At 40.2% G+C, this 25263-nt stretch overlaps 1 protein-coding gene across 1 annotated transcript in view; it reads left to right on the top strand.

The window, feature by feature from the left end:
* Positions 1 to 25263, top strand: part of mrc1a (mannose receptor, C type 1a) — a 161886-nt gene that overhangs the window by 32038 nt on the left and 104585 nt on the right. Inside the window, exons 4-6 of the mRNA XM_059972157.1 lie at positions 9350 to 9514; positions 18632 to 18745; positions 19192 to 19335. Of these exons, the coding sequence (XP_059828140.1) occupies positions 9350 to 9514; positions 18632 to 18745; positions 19192 to 19335 (423 nt within the window). The remainder of the gene's footprint in view (positions 1 to 9349; positions 9515 to 18631; positions 18746 to 19191; positions 19336 to 25263) is intronic.

The raw sequence follows: 25263 nt of genomic DNA, 5'->3' as shown, positions 1-25263 counted from the left end.
CCAAACTGCATTGATGTCATGCTAACCACGATGCTACTATGGCTCTGTGCCATAAACCTCTACCACCTCAGCTTGCTTTCCATGCCCACAATGTTCCTTGCTATCCATTTTTTGAGTGCTGCCTTGCTCTCTCTCAAACACTGATTGATCTCAATTATTTATATTATTAAAGTTGGAAAAACATTCCAACTGCAAAGTTGTTAATTACCTCTGTGCCATCACAAGATATTAATTCTAAAATGTCCAGTCCCCCCCACCCCCTTTCTGGTTCAGGTACAAAAGGATACCAAAAATTGTCTTGCACATACTCAAAACTTCCAGCCTACCTACCTAGAGACGGTCTATGTAAGCCATTTTGTATAAAAATTAAAAACTGCCATTGAATTCACTCTATCTCTACTACTTGCAAATCACATCCTTGCCATTTATATATTTTATTGCCATTGAGCTGCCAGCTGTGAGTCTATATTTCCCTCTAGATTCTGAAATAGTTTTCTGTTTCATTATTCCACCCAGTCTCTGTGCATGTATCTCTCATATTATACCTCTTTTCATTGAAGTGATTTTGTCTTAAGTACAAAGGTTGTTCTTTCTGTTGTACTGTTTTCCCTACATTTCCTGTAGACATGATAACATGGTATACGATGTTTCAGCATCACCATCTTTGCAATAATTACAAATACATATTGAATTTACAGTTACACCTTCAATGCATTCCGTTTGTTCCTTACACTCCAGATATACTATTCAGATGATTAAACTTCAATCAGCCATTAATCAACTCGGTACCTTTTTAATACAAACTTAGCAAATAATTTCCCTTGTCTATTTCCTCTCCACATTCCTGCAGGTGACAAGATTTTATGATTTTAATGAAGCTTCTTTAGACTCTTGAACAGCATGTAGTAACAGATCAGCCCTACAGTCTGAGTCCTGTTCTCTCTTCAATGGTCCTTTTTTCTAGCCGCTGTATTGGCCTGACAAAATGTTTTATTTGTTAAAGTTTTCAACATCCTTATTTCTTTAAAAAGAGACTTTAACTAAGCTTCATTGTATAGTACAGCAGTAATGTAGAATGCTAATATCGTAAATTGCAGAACAAACAAAATGCTGAAGGAACTCAGCAGGCCAGGCAGCTTCTATGGAAAAGAGTACAATCAATGGTTCAGGCAGGGTCTTGGCCCAAAACATCGACTGTGCTCTTTTCCATAGATAGTTCTTTGAATTTCCAGCGTCTGCAGATTTTTTTTCTTGTAAACAAGGAAATGTTTCATTTTCATCCTGTATATAGATACTGTATACAATCCTTATTGCATCAAATGTCATTCAATGTTTTAAGTGTCAATTAGGTTAATCTGATTATATTTTGGCTAAATGGACAAGCAAACATTTCCAGGTGAAGTGGCACCGATTGTGAAATTGGACTGACCTATTTATCCATGATTCACATTAGCAAGCTTGGGTTTCTTCCAGCAGTAGGTACTCTCTTAATTGCTATATTAAGAAAGAACTGAATTGATTAACAAATATTTCACATTTAATCACCTGCATATTATATCTCATTTATATTGGTGCATTCCACCAGCATCAATATACAGTACACTCAGTAGCTGCCTTATTAAGTAGAGGAGGTTCTTCTTGTTCATTCATGATCTTCTACTGCTGTAGCCCGTCCCCACGACAAGTTTCAACATATTGTGCATTCAGAGATGCTTTTCTGCACACCACTGTTGTAAAGCGTGGTTATTTGAGTTACTGTCACCTTCCTGTCAGCTTGTAACAGTTTGGTCATTCTCCTCTGACCATCTCAGTAACAAAGCATTTTTTTGCTCACAGAACTGCCACTTACTGAATTTTTTTTTGTATGTTTCACATTCTGAACTCTTTTTATGTAGTTCTGATACATTCTTTTCTGAAATTTCCAACGATATTGCAATGTTGAATGCCTGTTCTAAGGTTAGGTCTCTTTCTGGCAGTAGCTTCTTTTGAGTGCTTTGTCTATACATGCCACAAACAAGCTTGTCCCTTAATGCATCAGAAATTCCATCTATAAAGTCAAGTATTGGGAAAGTTTTCACAGTCCTGAAATGTATTCAGAAATGCTTTCATCCTTTGATTGGTTCCTTCTGTTAGCTCTTAATCTCTCAGGTATTGCTTATAGGGTTTTGGGCTCAAGTGATTTTCATCAACTGTCCAGCTTGTTGGCTTTTCAGGAGTTATTATGTTGTGTAAACACCTGTACATTTTAACACTCATTAAGCTAAGCATGGAGACTTTCTTTACCTCATCCACAACATTCACATTACAATACAGTGCAACCCTCTTGATATACAATTCCCAGTTTTCATTAGCATGATCAAATTCATCAAGTTTACCAACTAAGGCCATCATCACTTTATTTTTACCTTAGCATTGCAAGTTTTGCTACTTTAGCTTTGCTAGTTGTTTGTCTTTCGCTGTTTGTTAGTGTCCGTGACTGCCTTCTCTGTATTGATTTACCCTTTCCTTTCACTTTCTCTCTCTCTTCCTCTGAATTCATCTCATAACTTTTGGTGCAGTTTGTCATATTCACTGACAATCAGATTCATACTCATCACTAATTTGTTGTGTCTGTGCAACTATATATCAATTAAGTAAAAGCATGCATGTGGAGGTAAGGTTAACTCATGTATTCACTTTGCAGAGAGAGAACCACAGATTAATGCGCATGGGTAAGTTATCAGTCGAGATTAGTGTTAAGAGTAGTCATTATGCTAAAAGAAATAGATCAATACATTGCACTGTTTAATTTCAAAAACTGACTAGGCTCAAAAACAGTTATTTCCCCCAGGCCATCAGACTGCTCAACACCTCTACCCATTAACACACCCCAATACCCCCACTACCACTGCATACACTTCACCCAGCAACATTTTATGTATATACAATCAGTTTATGTGTATAACAGTCACTTGTTAATTGTGTTTTATAGGATTGCTTTAAAATTTATATATTTTTGTTTTTTATCGTGTTATTTTATTTTGTTCTTTATGCTTATTGTGTGTGTGTGTGTGTTTTTAATGCTACATTAGATCCGGAGTAACAATCATTTTGTTTTCTCTACACTCATGTACTGAAAAGTGACAAAAAAAGTCTTGAATATATATGTAGATATACACGTACACACACACACACACACACACACACACACACACACACACACACACACACACACACAAACACACACACAAACACACACACACACACACACACACACACACACACACACACACACACACACACACACACACACACACACACACACACACACACATATATATATTCTATCCAACAGCATTCCCTTACAGACATCCTGCGGTACTGGTAAACTATCAAGTTTTGGACACATTTCATTGAGTTCATGATCTTCAGCAACACTTGATGTTTGTCTTGGTTTGTGACCCTGGGAACAGCCCATAAATCAGAGAGTCCTCCGTTGTTGTGGATGAACTGGGACATGTACCTTTCCATCCTTCTCCACATCTTCTTAGCAAATCCACAATCCACAAAATGGTGGGTAACTGTCTCTTTCCCCACTGCAGCCATCCCAAAGACATTATGCATTGGTAATGATATGTTATCTGTCGGGGAGGATCAGATTGTGAGGGCTCCCCAGCCATGAAAGGTCTTGGTGAAGTTCTGGCGAAGAGGCTGTCAATTGGTTTGAACAGTTTGCTCAGGGAGCCCCTTCCCTATATACATATCCCAGTCTCACACTACCTGCTGGCCACTACATGATAGACTTATGGTCAAAGATGGTTTTTTGGAAGAACTCTTCCACAAAGCACAGGTAAAGCAGCAACATCCAGCTAACTGGGATGTGGCCAGACAACAGGACCAGCCCAAACCTCTGCAACACAGGGTCAGGTAGGACCACAGCACATATGACACTTGGCGGCCATGCATTTTGGGTTTATCTTCAGACATCTGAAGCCACAAAGAACGGTGTCATCAGAACAAAGGTAACATTGGGTACACTTCTGTCATTATTCTCTGGGTATTATAACCCATAGGATGTGCTTCATCTTGGACATGCAGATAAACTGGAGGAAAAGGATACAACTGTGTCAAACCCAGCAGCCCTGAGAGCACATCATGCCTGATGACCAAGTCCTTTCCAGTTGTGACAGAGAGAATTGTTTTCATGATCCCAGTCAATTCTGGTTATGTACCTCAGCCCCACTAGCATCTACCCCTCCATGCTACCGTAGGACATGGTATCTGGGAGTTGCACAAAGCTGTCAGAGATGTTCCAGCCAGATACTGCACAGGATACTCCCAGAGTAGACCTTAACCAGTTGGCAATAGGATTGACTGGATCATATAATCCATCTTCAAGAATGAAATGGTTTTCCAATTCTTGAAGTCCTCCATCTCCTCCCTTTGCTTGTTGATGAGGGTGATGAAGGAGTTTGACGCGTTGCCAGTTGGAAGCATACTGTAATACATTCCCAGCAGCTCTACCCATCGAGTGCCACAGAGCTGAGCACCACTCTGCCACTGAGCTGTCAGTTCTTGCAGCTTTATTCAGTGAGAATATTATTGAGCCATCTTCTCCCTTCAGGCTGTGGATCTCAGAGAGGCTCCGTGAATTTTTTTGGGAGGAAAACCATGAACATGCCTCATTCTGCTCCATCAAGAAGACTCTGGAACTGAAGATGATGCTGAAGCAAAGAGCATAGCTTGCCAGCTATTCACCTCTCGGAGTTCCTCTCTCACATACTCCTCCCTCAACTGCAGACGGAGGAGTTACTGCAAGTCTGTCTGGAGTTGGAACTACACCCTCTGACTGTGTCTTGCTTTATGAACACAAATGAAGATAAAGAAGGCCTTGATGTTCTCCTTCATTGCTCCCCACCAGTGAACCAATAGTCAATGTTGGGCTTTCCCCACATGTGTAATCCCTCATTCTCTGGGGTCAGCAGCTTGATGCTTAACTTCCACATCCACTTGCTTGCCCTTGGTTCCCTACTAGGTGCCAGGAAGCTGGAAGGAGACACTGGTCATAGAAGAACTCAGATTTGATGTTGGTGGGTCTGACTGTGACTGCCTGTGACCTGAGGAGGAAGCCTGATTGGGACTGTACTGAGCCATCCAGTCTCTCCCAGGTGTTCACCTGCAGGGGTGGTGAAGATGTCATATATCTTTGACTGTTTCCACCGGGGTCTGGAGGGTTTCCTGCCAGCACTCTTGTTTGTCTAGCCGCATTGAAGATGCAGTTGAAATCACTGGCCAGAATGACTAGTCAGAACATCATCAGCAGCAGTGGGAGCTGCTGGAGTGCAGGAACATCATGTAAAGTAATAATAGCAGAGTTTCCCATTGGCTATCTCGAGATGACTTTAAGGAGTCCACATGACTCTAGCAGATGTGGACATCTTATTGTTATATACTGCATCCTGAGCAAACTCAGGCACTGGAAACAGCAGAGTTCTGGATGAAGGCTAATATAGTGACCTGGTGCCAGATGTCCTTAAGTCAGAGCCTGAAGAGCAATAGGGGTAAGATGAAGGTGACCAGAAGATCCTTACTCACCATCCTGTGCTGTCTATCCCAGGGGAATGGTGACACACTGTCAGTGCGGGTTATAGGACAGATGTTTCTCCTGAGAATCCTCCCAATAGTCCAATCATTAGTGCACCATTAATCCAGTGGAAGGAGCCTGATGATGCGTAAGATTTCAACACATCCGGCTTGTCAGTTTCCCAGTTCATTTATTACCATATTAATGAATAATTCGTGGCTCCAGTTTTCTGAATTGCAAACTACAAATCTCTCTAAATTTAATAAGATCTCACTTAAGGGCTTCAGACCACTGAATTAGAAAAAATATTTCTCAAAGAATCTTTATACACATGGTAAGACTGTAACATGTGTATCAGCATTGTTGCATTTTTCAGGTGGGCACTGTGACCACAATGAGTCATAGAGTTATCGCTCAAGAACAGGGCCTTTGGCTCAGGTAGTCCACCAAGCTATTATTCTGCCCAGTCCCCTCAGCCTGCCCCAGATCATAGCCGTTCATACCCACCTATCCATGTACTTATCCAAATTGCCATTAAATGTTGTAATTGATCTCACATCCAGCACTTCCACTGGCAGCTCATTCCACACTCTCACACCCTTTGAGTGAAGATGATCCCCTCATATTTCACTTTTCACTCTTAACCCACGACCTCTGGATGTTCAGAAAGCAAGACAGAGTAAGAGGCAATCATGCCACCTTCAGACAGACTTGCAGTTATTCATGATGCCACCCTTCAGACTTCTCAAATAGTGGGTCTGCTGGGGCTTCAGCTCTACCTTTTATTTATCAGCTTGACCCCCCCCCCCCATTCACAGAGCCTTCCTCCCGACCTTGTTTTTGTGATTTAGGATTGCACATTCCTTAATGTGGATATTGGAGCTGTTTCCCTCACCTTAGCAGCCACAGACTCTTTTATGGGTGTAGCTGTATTTCTGCCATTTGGTTACTTTATGGGCTGCATAGTGAAGAGCCAATTGTATAGCAAAATATTGTTAAAACTGGTCAGGCATCTCAGTGCTCCTATTTCACTTCTTATAAGCCATCTTAGTGCAGTCCATGGCTTGGGAAATATTGCATTATTTTCATTTGGAACTCGGCTTAATATTGCCACTGAATACATCCATGTGTTGGTGCCTCAATAAAAGATGCAATCCAATTTCATGGTAACGAAAAGATAAAGTTTGTTTTATTAATATGGTTTCAGTTCTAAATTGACATAATCTGAGACAAAGTTTAAAAATTAGAATATAGCTAAATTTACCTGTAGTTCGATAGACCTAGATTTTGAGAAGACAAGTACCCAAATTACATTAACTGGTCATTTTCTCCTTAATCCTTTCCTGGTATACGTTTGAAAGTTATCACTTGAATGTACCCTGGACCAGAAATTTGAAGACTATTGAGATCGTAATAACTAAGCGCAGCTTTTAAAAGATTATTGACAATTCTTCAAAAATTGCCATAATAGGTCAACGGTAGATGCAATCTCAATGACTCTTCACACAGCTTTAGAACACCTGGACAACACAAACACCTATGTCAGAATGCTGTTCATCGACAATAGCTCAGCATTTAATACCAACAGTCCCACAATCCTGATTGAGACGTTGCAGAACCTGGACCTTTGTACCTCCCTTGGCAAGTGGATCCTTGAGTTCCTAATCGGAAGCCTACAAACTGTGCAGATCGATAATAACATCTCCTGCTTGCTGACAATCAACTCTGGTGCTCTTCAAGGGTATATACTTAGCCCACTCTCTAGTCTCTCTATACCCATGACTGTGTGGCTAGCCAGATCTCAAATACCATCTATAAATTTGCTGACAATACAGATGTATTGTAGGTACAATCTCAGATGGTAATGAGAGGGCATACGGGAGCGAGATATGCCAACTAGTGGAGTGGTGTCGTAGTAACAACCTGATGCACCATCAATAACTCTTGGAGACGTGAGGTGAGATATAGGCTTTTATTTGCTGGAAGAGAGCAGTCAGCAGCAAGAGATCCCCACACAACATCCTGGAGACTGAGGGAGGAGCTGTGCTTCCAATCGCCTTTATACAGGGGTCTGTGGGAGGAGCCGCAGGAGCAGTCAGCGGGGGGGGGGAGGGGCGTGTTCAGACAGGTATATGTAGTTCACCACACAACCTGACACTCAACGTCAGTAAAAGGAAAGAGATGATTGTGGACTTCAGGAAGAGTAAGACGAAGGAACACATGTCAATCCTTATAGAAGGATCAGAAATGCAGAGAGTGAGCAGCTTCAAATTCGTGGGTCTCAAGATCTCTGAGAATCTAATCTGGTCCCAACATATCAATGCCATTATATAGAAGCTAGGATAGTGGCTATACTTCATTCGGAGTTTGAACAGATTTGGTATGTCAACAAAAAAACTCAAAAACTTCTGTACTGTGGAGAGCATTCTGACAGGCTGTATCACTGACTGGTATGAGGGCCTACTGCACAGGACCGAAAGAAGCTGCAGAGGGTTGTAAATTTAATCGCCTTCATCTTGGGTACTAGCCTACAAAGTACCCAGGACATCTTCAAGGAGTGGAGTCTCAGAAAGGCAGTGTCCATTATTAAGGGCCTCCAGCACCCAGGGCATGACCTTTTCTCACTATTACCATCAGGTAGGAGGTACAGAAGCCTGAAGACACACACTCAGTGATTCAGGAACAGCTTCTTCCCCTCTGTCATCCGATTCTGATTCTGATTCTGAAATTAAAAATAAAGTGAGTGCCTAAAAACATAATTGCATAATTAAAATCATCCATGTAAACAAAATAATATAAAGTTGGTAACCTATCTTCCTCTTTCTTGCAGTTGTAAGATATCTATTATAAAGTGTAAATTGAATTATTATTACTGAGTTGTAGTAAAATATTTAGTTTTGCATACCATCCATACAGTGCTTTGAGGTAGTAAAAGGGGAAACAATAACAGAATTCAGAATAAAGTGTTACAGTTACAGAGAAAGTGAAACACAGGCAGACAATGCAGTGTGAGACAGTGATGAGGTAAGTTGTGAGGTTAAGAGTCTATCTTATAGAAGAAGTCCACTCATTTCTCTGATAAAACAATAGAAGCTGTCCTTGACCTTGGACAGGCTTTTGTTCCTTCTGTCTGATGGGAGGGGGATGAAGGGAAAATGTCTGGGGTGGGTGGGATGTTTGTGCTCTTGTTTTACTGAAACAGCAAGAAGTGTAGACAGAGTTCAAAGAGGGGAGGTAGGTTTTGGTGATGTGCTGAGCTGTGTCCCCAACTGTCTGCAGTTTCTTGCAGTCATGGGGAGAGCCATATTAAGCAGTGGTGTATCTGTATAGGATGCTCTCTCTAGTTCATTGATAGAAATTACTGACCATCAAAGGAAATTTGACAGATTTCTTTAGCCTTCTGAGGAAGTAAAGGTGCTGGTGACATGGCATGGGATCAAAGAACAGATTCCCCAGTGCTAGTGCTGTTGGACTCCTTGTGGATAGTCACTGGATGCAAACTGTCGGCAGGGTAGATTTGCAGAAGCCCAAGGCTTAACCTTGCTAGTATTTACAAGAATAAATGGCATCAATTCACTACAGAAATGCTGCCGCTTACCAACAAGGTTTGTCTCACTTTATCATGACTATGCTGAACAAACTATACATAAAAATCTTGATTAATATTGGTAATTGTGTGGACTTTCCATCTGATGCAGCTTAATGAGAACTGTACGTACATGGTATCCATTTTAAAGTTCATCCAGAGTGATATATATTGAGTAATAAAATCTGCTTGTTTTACAGCTGCTCCCTGTAATTCTCTTTGGAGGAACAATTCTTTAACAGGCAAATGTTATCAAGCCAACACTCAATCAGCTCTAACATGGCATGAAGCAAGAAGAAGTTGTCAGCAACAAAATTCTGACTTGTTGAGTGTGACGGAATTGCATGCTCAGACATTTCTGTCAGGTAAGAAATTGCTGTAGTAATTAAGCACTTTTTAAAATTGTCAAGCAGAAACATTCCATTGCATACAGTATATCCTGATAAGCATTTTATTCCAACAGTCACCTTCTCTAATTGTTTTAATATGACACACTTACATTGAAATTAATTTCTTATTCTATAACAATAAGTGCTTGACTTCATCAATATATTGCAATTATGTATGCAATTTTACCTCAAAATGTTGTCTTCTCATTTGATGAATCTCAATTTGACATTAAGTCCCTTGTCATTGTATTTCCTCTGCTTTACACTCCCAGTTATATCCAAGTTGCACGTACCATAGGAGATAGTTGCCATGATTTTAATTTATGCTTCTGTCTCTAGAATTTTCCATGTTATTTTGAAAGTCATCATCACTGCTTGTGAAAGTTTGTCTCCGACACAACTGGGCTGTTTAAATATTATCAGGCTGTGACTTAGTTGCACCAACTTCTAATAAATTGAGCAATTAATTTCATTAAGTCAGAATCAGAAAGAGAAGCAGCTTAATTAGAACATAGAACATAGAATAGTACAGCACATTACAGGCCCTTCAGCCCACAATGTTGTGCTGACCTTCAAAACCTGCCTCCCATATAACTCCCACCTTAAATTCCTCCATATACCTGTCTGGTAGTCTCTTAAACTTCACTAGTGTATCTGCCTCCACCACTGACTCAGGCAGTGCATTCCACGCACCAACCACTCTCTGAGTGAAAAACCTTCCTCTAATATCCCCCTTGAACTTCCCTCCCCTACCATGTCCTCTTGTACTGAGCAGTGGTGCCCTGGGGAAGAGGCGCTGGCTGTCCATTTTATTATTAGTAACATATGTCATAAAATATATTGTTTTGTGGCAGCTGAAGAGTGGAAGACATATGCATTCCTGTAAGTTACAAAATAAATAAATAGTGCAAAAGATAAACACCGAGTTTATGGACCGTGGATTATTTGAGTAATAGATATCATCCAACTGTTTAAAAATGGTATTGCACAGCAAATAACAATATCCATGTATATCATCTCAATGATATTCAGCAGCTGACAGACAGCCAATCTGAGAATTAGTTAAACATTATGCAAAAATATTAAGCATAAGGGGGAGAAGGTGGGGGATTATGTTGATGTGCGTTTTTTGGGGTGATATTAAAAATTGATGAAGACAAGGTGGTAGATGTGATATACATAGACTTCAGTAAAGCTTTTAATAAGGTCCTACTTGATAGGCTGGGCCATACAATGGGAAGTATTTTGGCAAACTGGATCCAAAATTGGCATGGTGATAGCAGACAGAGAGTTGTGGCTAGTGGCAGAAGGCTGCTTTACTGACTGGATGGCTGCAACCAGTGGTATACTATAAGGACCAGGATACAAGATTTGGCTGGGATTGTCTGTGGCCATATACATAAGTTTTCTGATGACATGAAGACTGGTGGAATTGCAGACAGCAATCAAGCGTCAAGTTGGATAAGTCACTGGGACTGGGTGAGACATATCCCAGGTTACTGTTGGAGGTGAGGGAGGAGATTGCTGAGCCTCTGGCAATAACCTTTACAACATCAATGGGACAGGAGAGGTTCTGGTGGATTGGAGGGTGCAGATCTTTTTCCATTATTCAAGAAATGGAGTAGAGATAGCCCAGGAAATTATAGACCAGTGAGTCTTTCTCCAGTGGTTGGCAAGTTGATGGAAAAGATCCTGAGAAGCACGATTTATGAACATTTGGAGAGGCATAATATGATTAGGAATAGTCAGCATGGCTTTGTCAAGGGCATGTCATGCCTGACAAGCCTGATTGAATTTTTTGAGGATGTGACTAAACACATTGATGAAGGAAGAGCAGTAGATGTAGTGTATATGGATTTCAGCAAAGCATTTGATAATGTACCCTATGCAAAGCCTATTGAGGAAGTAAGGAGGCATGGGATCCAAGGGGACATTGCTTTGTTGATCCAGAACTGGCTTTCCCACAGAAGGCAAACAGTGGTTGTAGACGGGTCATATTCTACATGGAGGTTGGTGACCAGTGGTGTGCCTGAGGGATCTGTTCTGGGACCCTTACTCTTTGTGATTTTTATAAATGACCTGGATGAGGAAGTGGAGGGATGGGTAGTAAGTTTGCTGATGACACAAAAGTTGGAGGTGTTGTGGAAAGTGTGGAGGGCTGTCAGAGGTTACAGCGGGACATTGAAAGGATGCAAAACTGGGTTGAGAAGTGGCAGATGGAGCTCAACTCATAAGTGTGAGGTGGTTCATTTGGGTTGGTGAAATTTAAAGTGGGAATATAGTATTAAAGATAAGACTCTTGGTAGGGTGGAGGATCAGAGGGATCATGGGGTCTGAGTCCATAGGATGCTCAAAGCAGCTGCGCAGGTTGACTCTGTGGTTAAGAAAGTATATGGTGTATCATATCAATCATTACTCATGGCTTCATCAATTGTGGAATTGAACTTAGGAGCCGAGAGGTAATGTTGCAGCTATACAGGACCCTGGTCAGACTCCACTTGGAGTACTGTGCTCAGTTCTGGTCGCCTCACTACAGGAAGGATGTGGAAGCCATAGAAAGGGTGCAGAGGAGATTTACAAGGACGTAGCCTGGATTGGAGAACATGCCTATGAGAATAGGTTGAGTGAACTTGGCCTTCTCTCCTTGGAGCGACAGAGAATGAAAGGAGACCTGACAGTGGTGTATAAGATGATGAGAGGCATTGATCATATGGATAGTCAGAGGCTTTTTCCCAGGGCAGAAATTGTTGCCATAAGAGGACACAGGTTGAAGGTGCTGGGGAGTAGGTACAGAGGAGATGTCAGGGGTAAGTTTTTTACACAAAGAGTGGTGAGTGTGTGGAATGGACTGCCAGCAACGGTGGTGGAGGCAGATGATATGGTCTTTTAAGAGACTTGTAGATAGTTACATGGAGCTTAGAAAAATAGAGGGATATGGGTAAACCTGGTAATTTCAAAGGTAGGGACATGTTTGGCACAACTTTGTGGGCCGAAGGGCCTGTATTGTGCTGTAGGTTTTCTATGTTCCTATGTTTGCTGAGGGATATCGACCAGCTGAAAAGCTGAGTAGATGGAGTTTAATCCAGCCGAAGGTAAATGGACCTTTGGATGTCAAATATAGTATGGGCATAAACTTTGAACAGCAATGTGTTAATGTGCAGAGGGATTTAGCTTGCAAGTTCATAGCTCTGTGAAAATGGCAATGCAGGCTCTGTAGGTTCATTGGTGATTCTGATGGCAGGAGAGCTGCGTTGTCTTGGCTGTTGTGTGGACAAGACCCTTAAGCCTTAGACTTGCCTGTGGCAGTCACAGGGGAAGGAGATGCTGGAGCTGACTGTGTGCCATTCATTTTGTACTGGGATGGGGGTGGGGGTAGCTTTTCCTATCTGTGCTGCCCTCCAGTGTTTACTCAGTGCAGCTCTCCAGTGTTCATTTGGTGTGAGAGAGCGGGTTTGGAAAATAATCAGCCATGGTCGAATGATGGAGCAGGCTCAATGGGTCGAATGAGCTAATTATGCTCCTATAGTCTTATGATCATTCTCACTGAAGGTCAGGAGAGTGAACAGTGAACTAAAAAAAATTATAAAAATAATCATAAGAGACATAGATAGACTAGATATTCACAGTCGTTTACTGAGGTAGTGGAGTCTAAAATGATAGGACATAGAATTAAGGTGAGAGGAGAAAGGTTCAAAGGAGCTCTGTGGGAATTGTTTTGCACAGGGAGGGTGATGACTATGTGGAATGAGCTACCAGAAGAGGTGGTAGATGCAGAGACAATCACAGCTTTTAAAAAGAATTTGAGGAAAAACTTGGAAGGAAATGCAAACGATTGGGATTGGTGTAGCTAGGCATCTCAGTCAATGTGAAAGTGTAGGGCTGAAAATCCTGTTTCTGTTCCATATGACTCACTGAGTCCATCCTTCTATAGTGTCAGCAAAAACAGTCATAAAGCTATAAATCACCAAAACAGAACCTTTGGCCCAAATCATCCATGTTGCCTGACTAAGCTAGTCTATTTGCCTGTGTTTGGCCTATATCCACCATAACTGTTTCCAATCCATGTAATTATTCAGATGTCTGTGAAATATCATAGTTGCCCTCACCACGACCACTTCCTCTGACAGCTTGTTTCATATGCACCGTCCTTAGTGTGAAAATGTTGGTAGTCAAGTGCCTTTTAAATTATTCCCTTCTTACCTTAACCCTATGCCCTCCAGTTTTTGATTCCCTTACCCTGGGGGAAAGACTTTGGCTACTCACCTTACCTAGGACCCTCATGATTTTATAAACCTTTATAAGTTTGAAGTTCATGTCAGGAGTTTGGAGTCAAGTCATGGGGTTGAATCTGAAGTCTGGAAGTCAGAGCTCAGTGGCAGAAGTTTGGAGACTGGAGACCAGTCATGGAGTTGGAAGACTGCCCATGCATGTGCGTAGACTAGAAGGGGGAAAGGTCCTGGTTTTGCTGTTCACAATTTGTGGCTTTTCGTGTTTGGCCGAGCATTGAGGGCATGCTGTGTCGGCACTGGGATGTGTGGTGACGCTTGCGGGTGTGTTGGTTTTGCATTTCACTGTCAGTGTTGATGCACAGTACACGTATTCATTAAATCTGAATCTGAAGGTCACTCCTCAACCTCCAATGGTCTAGCAAAATGATTTTCACTGGTGCCCCACAGAAGATGTCCTGTCCAGATGCGCTCGTACCTTGGTAGGGCAACTGCTCCAGCTGTGAGCACAAGAAACCGGAGAGGATCGTGGACACAGCTTAGGACATCACGGAAACTGCCCTTTCCTCCGTAGACTCTGTCTACGCTTTTATTGCCTCAGTAAAGCAGCAAACCCATCTACCCGAGACATGTTGTGATGTGTTTCTGTTTCTGCGTGCTCCTTTTTATTGCTGTTTTGTGCGATTTTGATCAGGGTGGCCTGCAGACAAAGAATGACACAACACTAAATTAAACTGAACATTCCTACACTGCTTCAATGACTCCGTGGTTTGATGTTTTACGTTCTGTGTTTCTCACTCATATTTTGCCATTCCTGCACAGTTTTTTTGCGCGTTGGGGGTTTGATGTTTTTCGTTGCATGGGTCTATGGTTTTCATTAGTGGTTGGCACGACATTGTGGGCTGAAGGGCCTGTAACGTGCTGTAACTTTCTACGTTCTATATTCTATCCATTCCTTTCTTAAAAACCAAACCCTCCAGAGCTCATAACATCTCTGTAAATATTTTTTTTCCAGTTTAATGACATCCTTCCTATAGCAGGGCATCTAAAACTGTATGTAGTACTCCAAATGTGGATGTGTACAGCTGTAGCATGACGTCCTAACTCCTCTACTCAATATTCTGACCCACAAAGGCAAGCATGCTAAGTCCTTTCTTCACCATTTCTCTGCTGAGTCTCAACCTTATCGCATTACAACTGAGGAAAATGAGTGACAATCAGATAGAGGTGCATACAGTCAAGAGGAATGCAGGTAGGGTTCAATGCACATAGACTTTTCCCAGGGTTGACGCATCACAAATGAGAAGGCATTAGGGTTAAGGTGAGAGGATAGAGATTTATTGGAAGCCTGAGGGCTATCTTTTTCACCCTGGAATAAGGGACCAGAGGAATTGATTGAGGCAGATACTTTAGCAATATTTGAAATGTACTCTGACAAGTACTGTACACAGATTGGAAAAATTTAGAGCAATATGAGCCAAATGAAGTCAAATGGAATCAGCTCAGATTGGTATCTTGGACTTGCATAGATCTGTTGGATTGAATAACCGAATTCCAGGCTGGATGACTTTATGACTCTCAGACTGATATCTTCATTTTCACAATTGGACCCTATCAGGCAAGGAACATTTAGGCCTATAAGTGGTTCTACAACATTTGGTTCGTGCTAGAAGAGCTTTATGTATCATCCTGTTTGTGAATGTTGCACGATCACTGAATTATTCCCTATTAACAGATTGCAAATTTTTGCTGATGTCAGCAGACTGTTTGGCAGTATGATTTCTGAAGTCCCATTTTTGAAGGGACATTTTGTGAAGCTGGCAGTAGTCTTACAGCCACAGGGGAAGGTTGCTGCTGGCTGAGTGGATGCCGTCATTGTGAGACAGTCCTCTCAGCATGTCAGGGAGACTGGTTTATGAGAAAGAATTCACGCAGGAATTTTTAAAAAATGCAGAGCTATACTGAAAATGGTAAACAAATATTCAGTAGCCATGTCACATCTTTGGGAAGCGAAACAGAGCTCATGTTTCACAATGGAAGCCCTACATAACAACAGACATTCGGGGTCTTCATCCTGAAACGTTAACTCTGTTCTCTTCTCACAGGTGTGGTCTGACCTGCTGAGAATTTCCAGCAGTTTCTGCTTTTGTCCAGCAGGAAACATTTCCTTTATGGAAGGTGCCTTGGTCAGGAAGTGATAAGAGAAGTTTCAGTATGGTCACAAGTGCAGTTTGCAAATGCCTGCAGTTTGGAGAACTCTGTAAAGCCGACTAATGTCTATATGAACTCTTCCTGCTTTTGTGAATACAGGGAAAATAAACAAAATGTAGTTTCCTCCAGAATTCGGGTGACCTTCCTAATGGAACAGTGTATAACATTCTGAGATGTAGCAGCCACTTGAACTGATCCTGCGGCCAGGAAGTGATGGGTGACAGTAACTTGTCAAATATGCGTGAGGTTGCATGCTTTTACAGATCAAAAAGTAACAAAGCAGCCTGTTTAATACTTAGTTTTGTAAGTGGTATGGTTTTCAATAGTGCAGTACTGTTGACATGAAGCTGCTTGAATAAATTTTTAACCCATAGCACCTTTTTTATCCTTTTGAAATTTTCATTTGTTTAGGATGAGCTGAAACATTATAGTGACTCATTATGTTTACTAACAAGTTGACATCACTTACGTGTCATTTATCTATTTATTTACTGAGGTACAGCACAAATAGGAGCTTCTGGTCCTTCAAGCGATGCTGCCCAGCAACTCCTGACTTAATCCAAGCCTAATCGCATGACAATTTACAATGACCAATTAACCTAGGTCTTCAGATTGTGAGAGGAAACCGGAGCACCTGAAGGAAACCCCTGAGGTCGCGGGGAGAATGTACAAACTCCTTAAAGGCAGTGGCAAGAATTGAACCCAGGCCAGCTGTACTGTAAAGTGTTGTGCTAACCGCTACGCTACTGGGCTGCTCATGTTATATCATAACATGTAGGAGATTCTTGATACATGTTTGCACTGCTTTCTACATACATATATGTTCCACTGATGTTCAAAAAGTGGGAGATCATAGGTTAACCAAAGTAAATCCCTCTGCAATCTGCCAAACTTATTCCTCTCAAGTGGGCTTGGATTGAAAAGTCAGTTCTCATTATCATCAGGCTTGCCAAAAGCTGGCACTACATTCTCTCACTTCTCCTAATCATCTACAAGCAGAGAGGCAGAGGATCAACATAGAAATATTACATTACACCAATGTGATATTATTTTTAATAAGGGTGTCTTTCATTATTTTAGCTGGCTTATTCTTTTTTTTAATTGATTTTTAATGCATTTTCTACAACATTACAAACGAAAAAAAACCCAAAAGCAAAATAGGAAATTAGTACAGTGCAAGATAAACATACAATAGTAATATAATACAAAATAAAATAATTGAAAAAGCACCCAAGTTGAAGTCATGTGAAGTTAGTGTCCACCCCCACCTCCACAAAAAAAACTCCAGACCAACCAAAACAAAATGTAGAAAATATAAATCAGAACATTCAAACCCCCAAAACTGTAAATACAGTTGAAAACAGAAGATAATAATGCCTACTACCAAAAAAAAGCTGGAAGCAAGGGACTGAAAAAAAAACTCAATTAAAAGAAAAGTTATGAAAATACTCAATAAAAGGTCCCCAGACCTTATGAAACTCTATATCCAAATTAAGAATTGAATAATGATTTTTTTCAAGGTCTAAACAGGACATGATATCGTTAAACCATTGAGCATGTGGGCGTGGGGCAACATCTTTCTATCTAAGAAGAATTAGACATCTAGCCAGGAGAGAAGCAAAAGATAATATACAACATTTCTTTAGTTATCTCCAAATTAGACATTTTATCAATCCTTTATTTCCCAACTTCCCTGAAATGCCCGAGAAAAATGCTATGGACTTATTTCTTTCTATTAATCCATTGGGTAAAGGCTTAATAGATTTTATTCATAATAAATTAGTATCCTTACGGCGTGCCTCTGTAGATAAAATCAGAATGGTTTGGGAGCATGACTTAAATATCCCTTTATCTGACGAGGTTTGGGACTCGATTCTCAAATTGGTTAATTCAACTTCTCTTAGTGCTTGCCACTGTCTTTTACAGTTTAAGATTGTTCATAGGGCCCATATGTCCAAATCTAAACTATCTCAATTTTATCCTAGTATCAGTCCTCTTTGTGATAAATGCAAAAGTGGCGAGGCTTCTCATATTCATATGTATTGGACCTGTCCTAGTCTAGAGAAATTTTGGAAAGATGTTTTTATAACCTTATCCTGTATTCTGAATCGCCACTTAGAACCTAACCCTTTAATTGCTCTGTTTGGTTTCTTGGGTGAGACAGATATAGCTGGCTTATTCTACAATGTATACCTCCCATCAGCTCTTGGATCACTACTGAACCATTCTTAGATTTTAACTGTATTTGTTGAAATAATCTCATTAAAGAACCATTTTCCAGTCAGATATTTAAAGAGCAAGCAGGAGGAAATCTGCAGATGCTGGAAATGCAAACAACACACACAAAATGCTGGTGGAACACAGCAGGCTAGGCAGCATCTATAGGGAGAAGCACTGTTGACGTTCCATAACCCTAACTTATGGAATTTTGGAATTCTTGACTGTTCTATCATGATATTTTAAGACATGCTAAAAGTATTAATATTATGTTGTACTAAGTGCTCAGCATTACAATCCTTCAAAATGTCTTTGTTCATTCAGCTTTGTTGATGGCCACTGTAAGGAATGAGACAGGAAATTTATGTGCAGCAAGCTCCAACAAGCACCATGTATGAGTAACATTTGGTTATAAGATACACATGTATGTTTCCTTCAGGCCTATTACAATCTGTAGGAGCACCGCTATGGATTGGACTAAGCATGCAGGATTTTGAGAGCGGGTGGGAATGGAGTGACCAAAGCCCCTTCAGATACTTGAACTGGGCTCCTGGTAAGTAAAAGAAAAATACTTGCTTCTGTCTAGAAGAAATAAAATAAAGTCACAGCACTTTTTTAGTTTTTTTGATAAGCCCTTCTTTGATAAATGCTGGAGAGTGAGACTGTTGTATTTTTAACTGTCTCCATTAATATTCTATCCCTTATGAACTGGACTTCAAGACTAGCACTTGTAGAGCGGCCATTGATAATAAATCAATGTTGTGATGGATATTTATCAAAAATTTAATGTTCGCTGTTGTCTCCACAAATGCCAACTTGATTGCAGAACTAAATGCTTATCAGCCTAGCTGATCACATACATAATAAATGTACAAGCAATATTTGCTCTTCATTTTAAACTACACTGCAGAGACAAGTTGATCTGTGCATTAAATGCAGTTTTATATTTAGCGTCTTAACACTTCCCCACTGGTTTTATATTTCTTTCTATGTGTGAAGGTCATCCGTCATATGCCAGAGAAGATACATGTGTGGCCTTGAATCCATCAATGGCATCAAAGTGGGAAAGCAAAGCTTGTTCTCTGAAATTGGGATATATTTGTCAAGGTGACAGTGAGCCTTTGAAGGCCACTCCAACTCAAGGTATGTTGAACTGTGTATACAAAAATAGCAAATTCATAGTTCCGAGCACTAAAACTTTCAAAGTAATATATTAAAATCAGGCTTTTTTTAAGCACTTCATACCAAAAGTAAAACAGTTTACCGAAGTGTGGAAATTGGACCAGACAATACCACTCTTTTTGCCTGCTCGCCAATCCAAATCCATCCAATTTAAAACATTAATGAAGATCTGGGGTATCATTATGTTTCACAAAACTAGTGATATACTTTTAAAGTACCCTGTGTGCCCCATGTGCTAATGTATGGAGGACTCTGTAGAGAAGCAGATTGTGAAGTTTGCTTTTGTTTGGCTTAGGCAGCAGAATGCAGATTAGCTCTGGAAACCAGACTCATGTAAGTTTATTTAAAGGAAGGCCTTAAACAGCTGGCCACAGAGAAGCACTGGAAACTAGACTCAAATAAATTTGTTTAAAGGTAGTCATTACCCAACATTGCTTTGGGCTCCTCCAAAGCCCTCTCCACTTTTTTTTGCTCTCCTCTCAACATCCCTGACCGTCCCTCCTACTCTTTGGTTTCTTTTCTCTGTTACCCCGGACCTGGCCTCTAACCTGACCCCCACACTTTATCAACTGATTCCCTTAGCTACCTGACCTACAATCTTCTCACCCTGTTACTTGTAACAACGCCATCCCCTTCTCTCAATTCCTCCATCTCTGCTGCATCTGCTCTCAGGATGAGGCTTCTCATCCCAGATGTCCTCCTTCTTCAAAGAAAGTAAGTTTCCTTAAGCTGCCCAGTTTTCTTTTTTTCCTCTCTCTTTAATTTAGTTGCTTTTTTTGTTTAGTGGGTTTTTTTATGTATATTACAATTGTACAAGTTTCTTTATCTGTTTTCTTCTTTTCATGGAATGATAAGAGGAGAATCAATTATCTTATTCTTTATTGCATACTATTAGATTAATACTATGCATGATCTTGATAATGTTTTTTTAACCTTTTATATGAATTGTTATTGATATAGATATTTGAGATAATTCTCCCTTTTTTGTTTATATATATATATGTATGTATGTATGTATGTACTCTTTTTAATTAATAAAAAGATTGATAAAGAAAGGAAGGAGATTTCCTTCTTCCTTCAAAGCTGCCCTCATCTGCATCGCTTCTATTTCGCGCACAGGGAGAGGGAGAAATAAATAGATTAGTTTAGATTTGCCAAGAAGGTGAGGGAATATCTCCTAGAGGGTGGGGACAGGTCAAATGGGTTGATAACATTGAAAAACGTTGAACGTTATAACACAGTACAGGCCCTTGGCCCATGATGTTGTGCCAGACTTTTAATCTACTCTAAGATCAATCTAACCCTTCTCTCCTGCATAGTTCTCCACTTTTCTATCATCCCTGTGCCTGTCTTGGAGCTTCTTAACACCCTTAATGTATTTGTCACCACCACTACCCCTGCCAAGGCTTTCTATTCACCAACCACTCCCTGTAAAGAACCTACCTCTGACATCCCCTCCCCCCTGACTATACTTTCCTCTAATCACCTTAAAATTATGCCCCCTTGTATTAGCCATTTCCTCCCTGGGAGAAAGTGTCTGGCTATCCACTTGATTAATGCCTCTTATCATCTTGTACACCTCAACTAATGGGATTAAATTTATAGGTAGACAACGAGTGATTACAATTCTTTTTCTGTGTTATATGTTGCCATTAACAGCTGCCAGACATGGCCAGCTGGTCAGGCAGTGAAGGAAACTGAAACAATATCACAGGTGAATATATCAGCGCTGATGTCCAATTCTCACGCAGAGATAACTGAAGCTGGAGGGATCAGTATCAAGCCCAGAATGCCTCGGGGCCAGACAGAAAGTTACGTTGAGCTTTGTTGCAGCAGTGATGTAGAATTAAAGTGACAAGTTTAGGGTTATTCCCATTGGCTGAACACACTTGTTTTCTCGGGGAAAGGGTGTCAAAATCTGGAGGGAATAGATTTAAAATGGTGATGCCTAGTGTAACTGTCCATATGTCTCTGAATGGGACTATGAATGCATGTGCATGGGGGGGGAGGAGTTTGTCTGCTGATTTGTGATTCTGTGGAGCTCTGAGTGTATTGTTGTCTCTTGGGTCTGACATTTTAGTTGAAATTGATTGTTTTGTGATATAAGTGTGATCTTTTACCTTGACCTATCTAGTCAGGTTGTGTCACTTCTGTGGTTCTGCTGCATTTTACGGGGTGTGAAACTAAATTGCATGCAAGGAGCTCGATGCCACTTCCTGCCAGATTTACCCTGAAGATTGCCCTGAAGACCAATGGCCAAGCTGTGACATTGTAGCATGGATTTCAAAAGACCCGATATGCCCTGTGGTGAATCGAGCAACTGGGAAATCATATAATTCATCCTCATACTAATGATATCAGCATTAAAGACACTGCCAACCCACCACTTACCCGCAAGTTTACATGTAAAGGTTTTCATAAATCTGCTACAGCAAAAGTGTGAACAGGATTCAAACTATATAGTTGAGACCAGTTAACTAACTTCAAAATGTTGGTGGTCATTCCAAAGCCTATAATGACTATATCTGAATAAGATAATACACAAACTCGCCTTTTCATTTAATTGTGTATTACCTCCACAATATCCAAACGTGTTACAAGGAAATTTGTCATGGAAAACAAAAATATGACCTTGCTAGATGCATATCTTAAGTTTGGATTTAAGTGCACTGTTAAAGGGGAAGCAGGAAACACTTTAACTGGCTGTCAATTATGGTATGCAGTAAGAGCTCCACTTTAGGACTGAAGGATGTTTTAAGCAGAGTCTGTGCTGACTTTTCATTAGTGATATAAAGGAACAATTCTTAAATACCAGTATGTTACTTATGGTTTTGTAGTTTATACTAAATCAATTGGTTCATTCCAAGTTAATTTCAATAAATTACATGAATATGGCAGTATATATCAAATTAGAAAATTCAGACAGCTTTATAACAGAGAATGGTAACAGCTGAAGGTGGATAAATATTATATCCCTGTGTAATAAGTAATAAGTTCAAAACTAATTGAAGGAAAAACATTGGAGATGGAATGATGCGTGTCTACTTTGTTTTACTTTTAGTGAGGCAGTCACTTTCAACACGGTGGTGTAATGATGTATGCCATTCATGTACTTTAACATATAATTCATAATAAATTTTGTGAACAACAAAGAATGCTTAATCAAACATGTCTACAGTATTACTGAAATATTAAATACACAACACCTGGGACAGTAATTGATCACTTTCCAAAGGACCTGTAAATAATATGAAACATTTAAACATTGTTACAAAAACAAATACAAATATATATGTTATTGAACTAAAACTTTTGTTTATGTTGGCAGGACCATCAAATGCCAATTGCATTTAGCCATTTAGGATGTATGCAGACTTGTAGTGCATGGGACTTTTTCTTTCTTTAGATTTTGGCTCTGTAGATGGTACAAAAATGAAAATGTCAGGAACATGGAGCTATGAGGACAGGCTGTAATTACACTGAGTGCAACACCTGATTTTGGAGGGGATAGGCAGTACCTTTTAAAAAAATTACTAAGAGTAATAATCCTTAGACTCCCTTTTCCTCAAGTCCACAGCTCTGCATCCAATGGATTATATCTCTGTTATTTCCTTCCATTCTGGAGAGGAGACACACCAGGATGCTGCCTGGATTATAGAGCATGTCTAGTGAAGATTAGTAGGAATTTACACAGAGACTGGTGAGTGTGTGGAACTTGCTGCCAGGAATGGTGTGGACACAGAACATTGGGTCATTTAAAAGACTCTGTGGATGAAAGAAGTGGAGGCCTACATACAGTATGTGGGAAGGATGAGTTAGAAGGATTTTAAAGTAGGTTAAAAGGTTGGCACAACATCATGGGTACAAGGACTGTTCCCTTTTCAATGTTCTCTACTCAGTTGGATAGTGATTTGAAATAGATGGTAATGGCAGGACTAAATAGCTTTGAGTTAGAGAAGGTGATGAAAAACATTTATTTAAAAAAATTTCATTACTGGAGCCAGGAGTCTTTTGAAAAAGAACCTTATAAGTAACTTGCAGAAGGAATTATTATAATTATAGAGGGGTGCTGCTGATTAGTATGATTACTACTTATAGACAATCTCAAACCAGCCTTGATTATCTCAAGAAATCAGGGAGAAAAATCTTAGTGTTTCTAAAACAAATCTGCAGTATTAAGTATAGGTTTGAGTATAGGTTGCATTGCTCTCTAGCTTTAATGATGGATGTGGATTTTTTTTCTCTGAGGGATCAGAGGCTTGGAAATTTACTTGTTAATGAGCTGAAATTAGAATTGATCGATTTCTCCCCTGCCCCATCCCCAGACAGAGACCCTGTTACTTCCCAAAATCTTTCTCTGATAGGTAGCCTATCCCCACCCCTGGGATGCTGGAGTGGTGGTAATCCGCTAATGTACAGGCCAGGAAACCCATTTCTCAGGTCAAAGGTTTGGAGAGGGTTTAGTGGCACTAGGCAGAGGGCAGCTGGTGATCAGCGAAGAACAGCATCAATCCTCCTATTTCCTGGCCAGAGTTGAAATAAGCACAGGCAGCTTATGGCAGTGATTGCCTGTAGGTATGTTGGCCAATCTGGTACCAAAAATATCGGTTACCCTAGTGCTTAATCTTAGAAATGTGTTCGTCCTTTACCAAGTGATTTCATTTCAGACAATGGTCTTTATGAAATAGCAACATTATACACTTGTGACACACAATAGCATTGATCCTGGTGTTCAGCCACTAAATACTGGATGTTCAATGCAATATTTTGATTAAGACTTTATCCTTTCTAAAATGGGTTGCCTATGATATTACATTGGCATTCTAAATGTTGTATAACTCTTGAAAGATCAATCAATAATGGACAGTTCCAGATTAGCAGTGCTTGCTAAGACAAAAGGAAGTATACAGGAAAGTACTGATCACGGAACATGGGATGTGTGTCCAATAGAGGGCTGCTTTCCAAAGCAAAAAATCACAATGCTGACTCCCAAAAAAAGTGCCAAATTCTTGGCTTGAATCCATGAAGGAATTGAATCACACCCAAGCTTCTCTGCAGCTTTTGAACTGGCTGCATGTTTTTTTTTAGCTCCTTATCCACAGATCTCCATTCTTAGTGGCTCCTAAATTGTTACTGGGGATCAAGAGATGATTCAGTTCCACTCCAGCTTTGTGGTTTCTGAGGAGGTTGGTGAGATCAATGTGGGAACTACTAGTTCAGCTTTAATTCAACAGCACTCAGTGACCCTTTTATTAGCTATGCCTATACACCTGCTCTTTAATGCAAATACCTAATATGTAGCACAACTCATTGCATAAAAGCAAGCAGACATTGTTAAGAAGTTCTGTTTCTCTAAGCAGTATGTGATAGAGAACACACTCTGTAGAGGAATACGTCTAGTCCACTTATTTTTAATATTTTCTTAAATGTTGGCTCAGACATTTGAAAATTGTTAAATGCTGAAGATGGTGCAGTGTGGTGGAGGGGCAGGAATATAAATTACATAGGAAAATACAGAGAGCAGAGAGAATGAAGTAGAAGAGTAAGGCTGTCAATGTGGGTGTAACTTTTCTGTTGCAAAGACTCAAGTTATTTGTTTTTCTAAAAGGAACATACACCTACAATTCATCTCAATTTATATGGTAAATCAAACAAGAGTCAGTGGTAAAGTTTCTAGGTATATGGACGTGAAAGGTGCATGTGAATAAAACTCTAGAGAAGTGTAAAAAAAAATCTGCATACAGAGCTCCCATGGTTGACTTCTTCTGCGTTGACCATGAGACCATTTATTTCACTTCTTGTATGTCTTTTACACTGTTTCTCACCTTGATTGTGATTCTGGAACTGTTGGAGCCTGTGACTTGCAGTTTGGAGATTGTTTGGTTGTGT

This window comes from Hypanus sabinus, chromosome 6, assembly GCF_030144855.1.
Source record: "Hypanus sabinus isolate sHypSab1 chromosome 6, sHypSab1.hap1, whole genome shotgun sequence".
NCBI lineage: Eukaryota > Metazoa > Chordata > Chondrichthyes > Myliobatiformes > Dasyatidae > Hypanus > Hypanus sabinus.
Note: the sequence above shows the minus strand (reverse complement) of the source record. Positions and strands in the feature narration are given on the sequence as shown.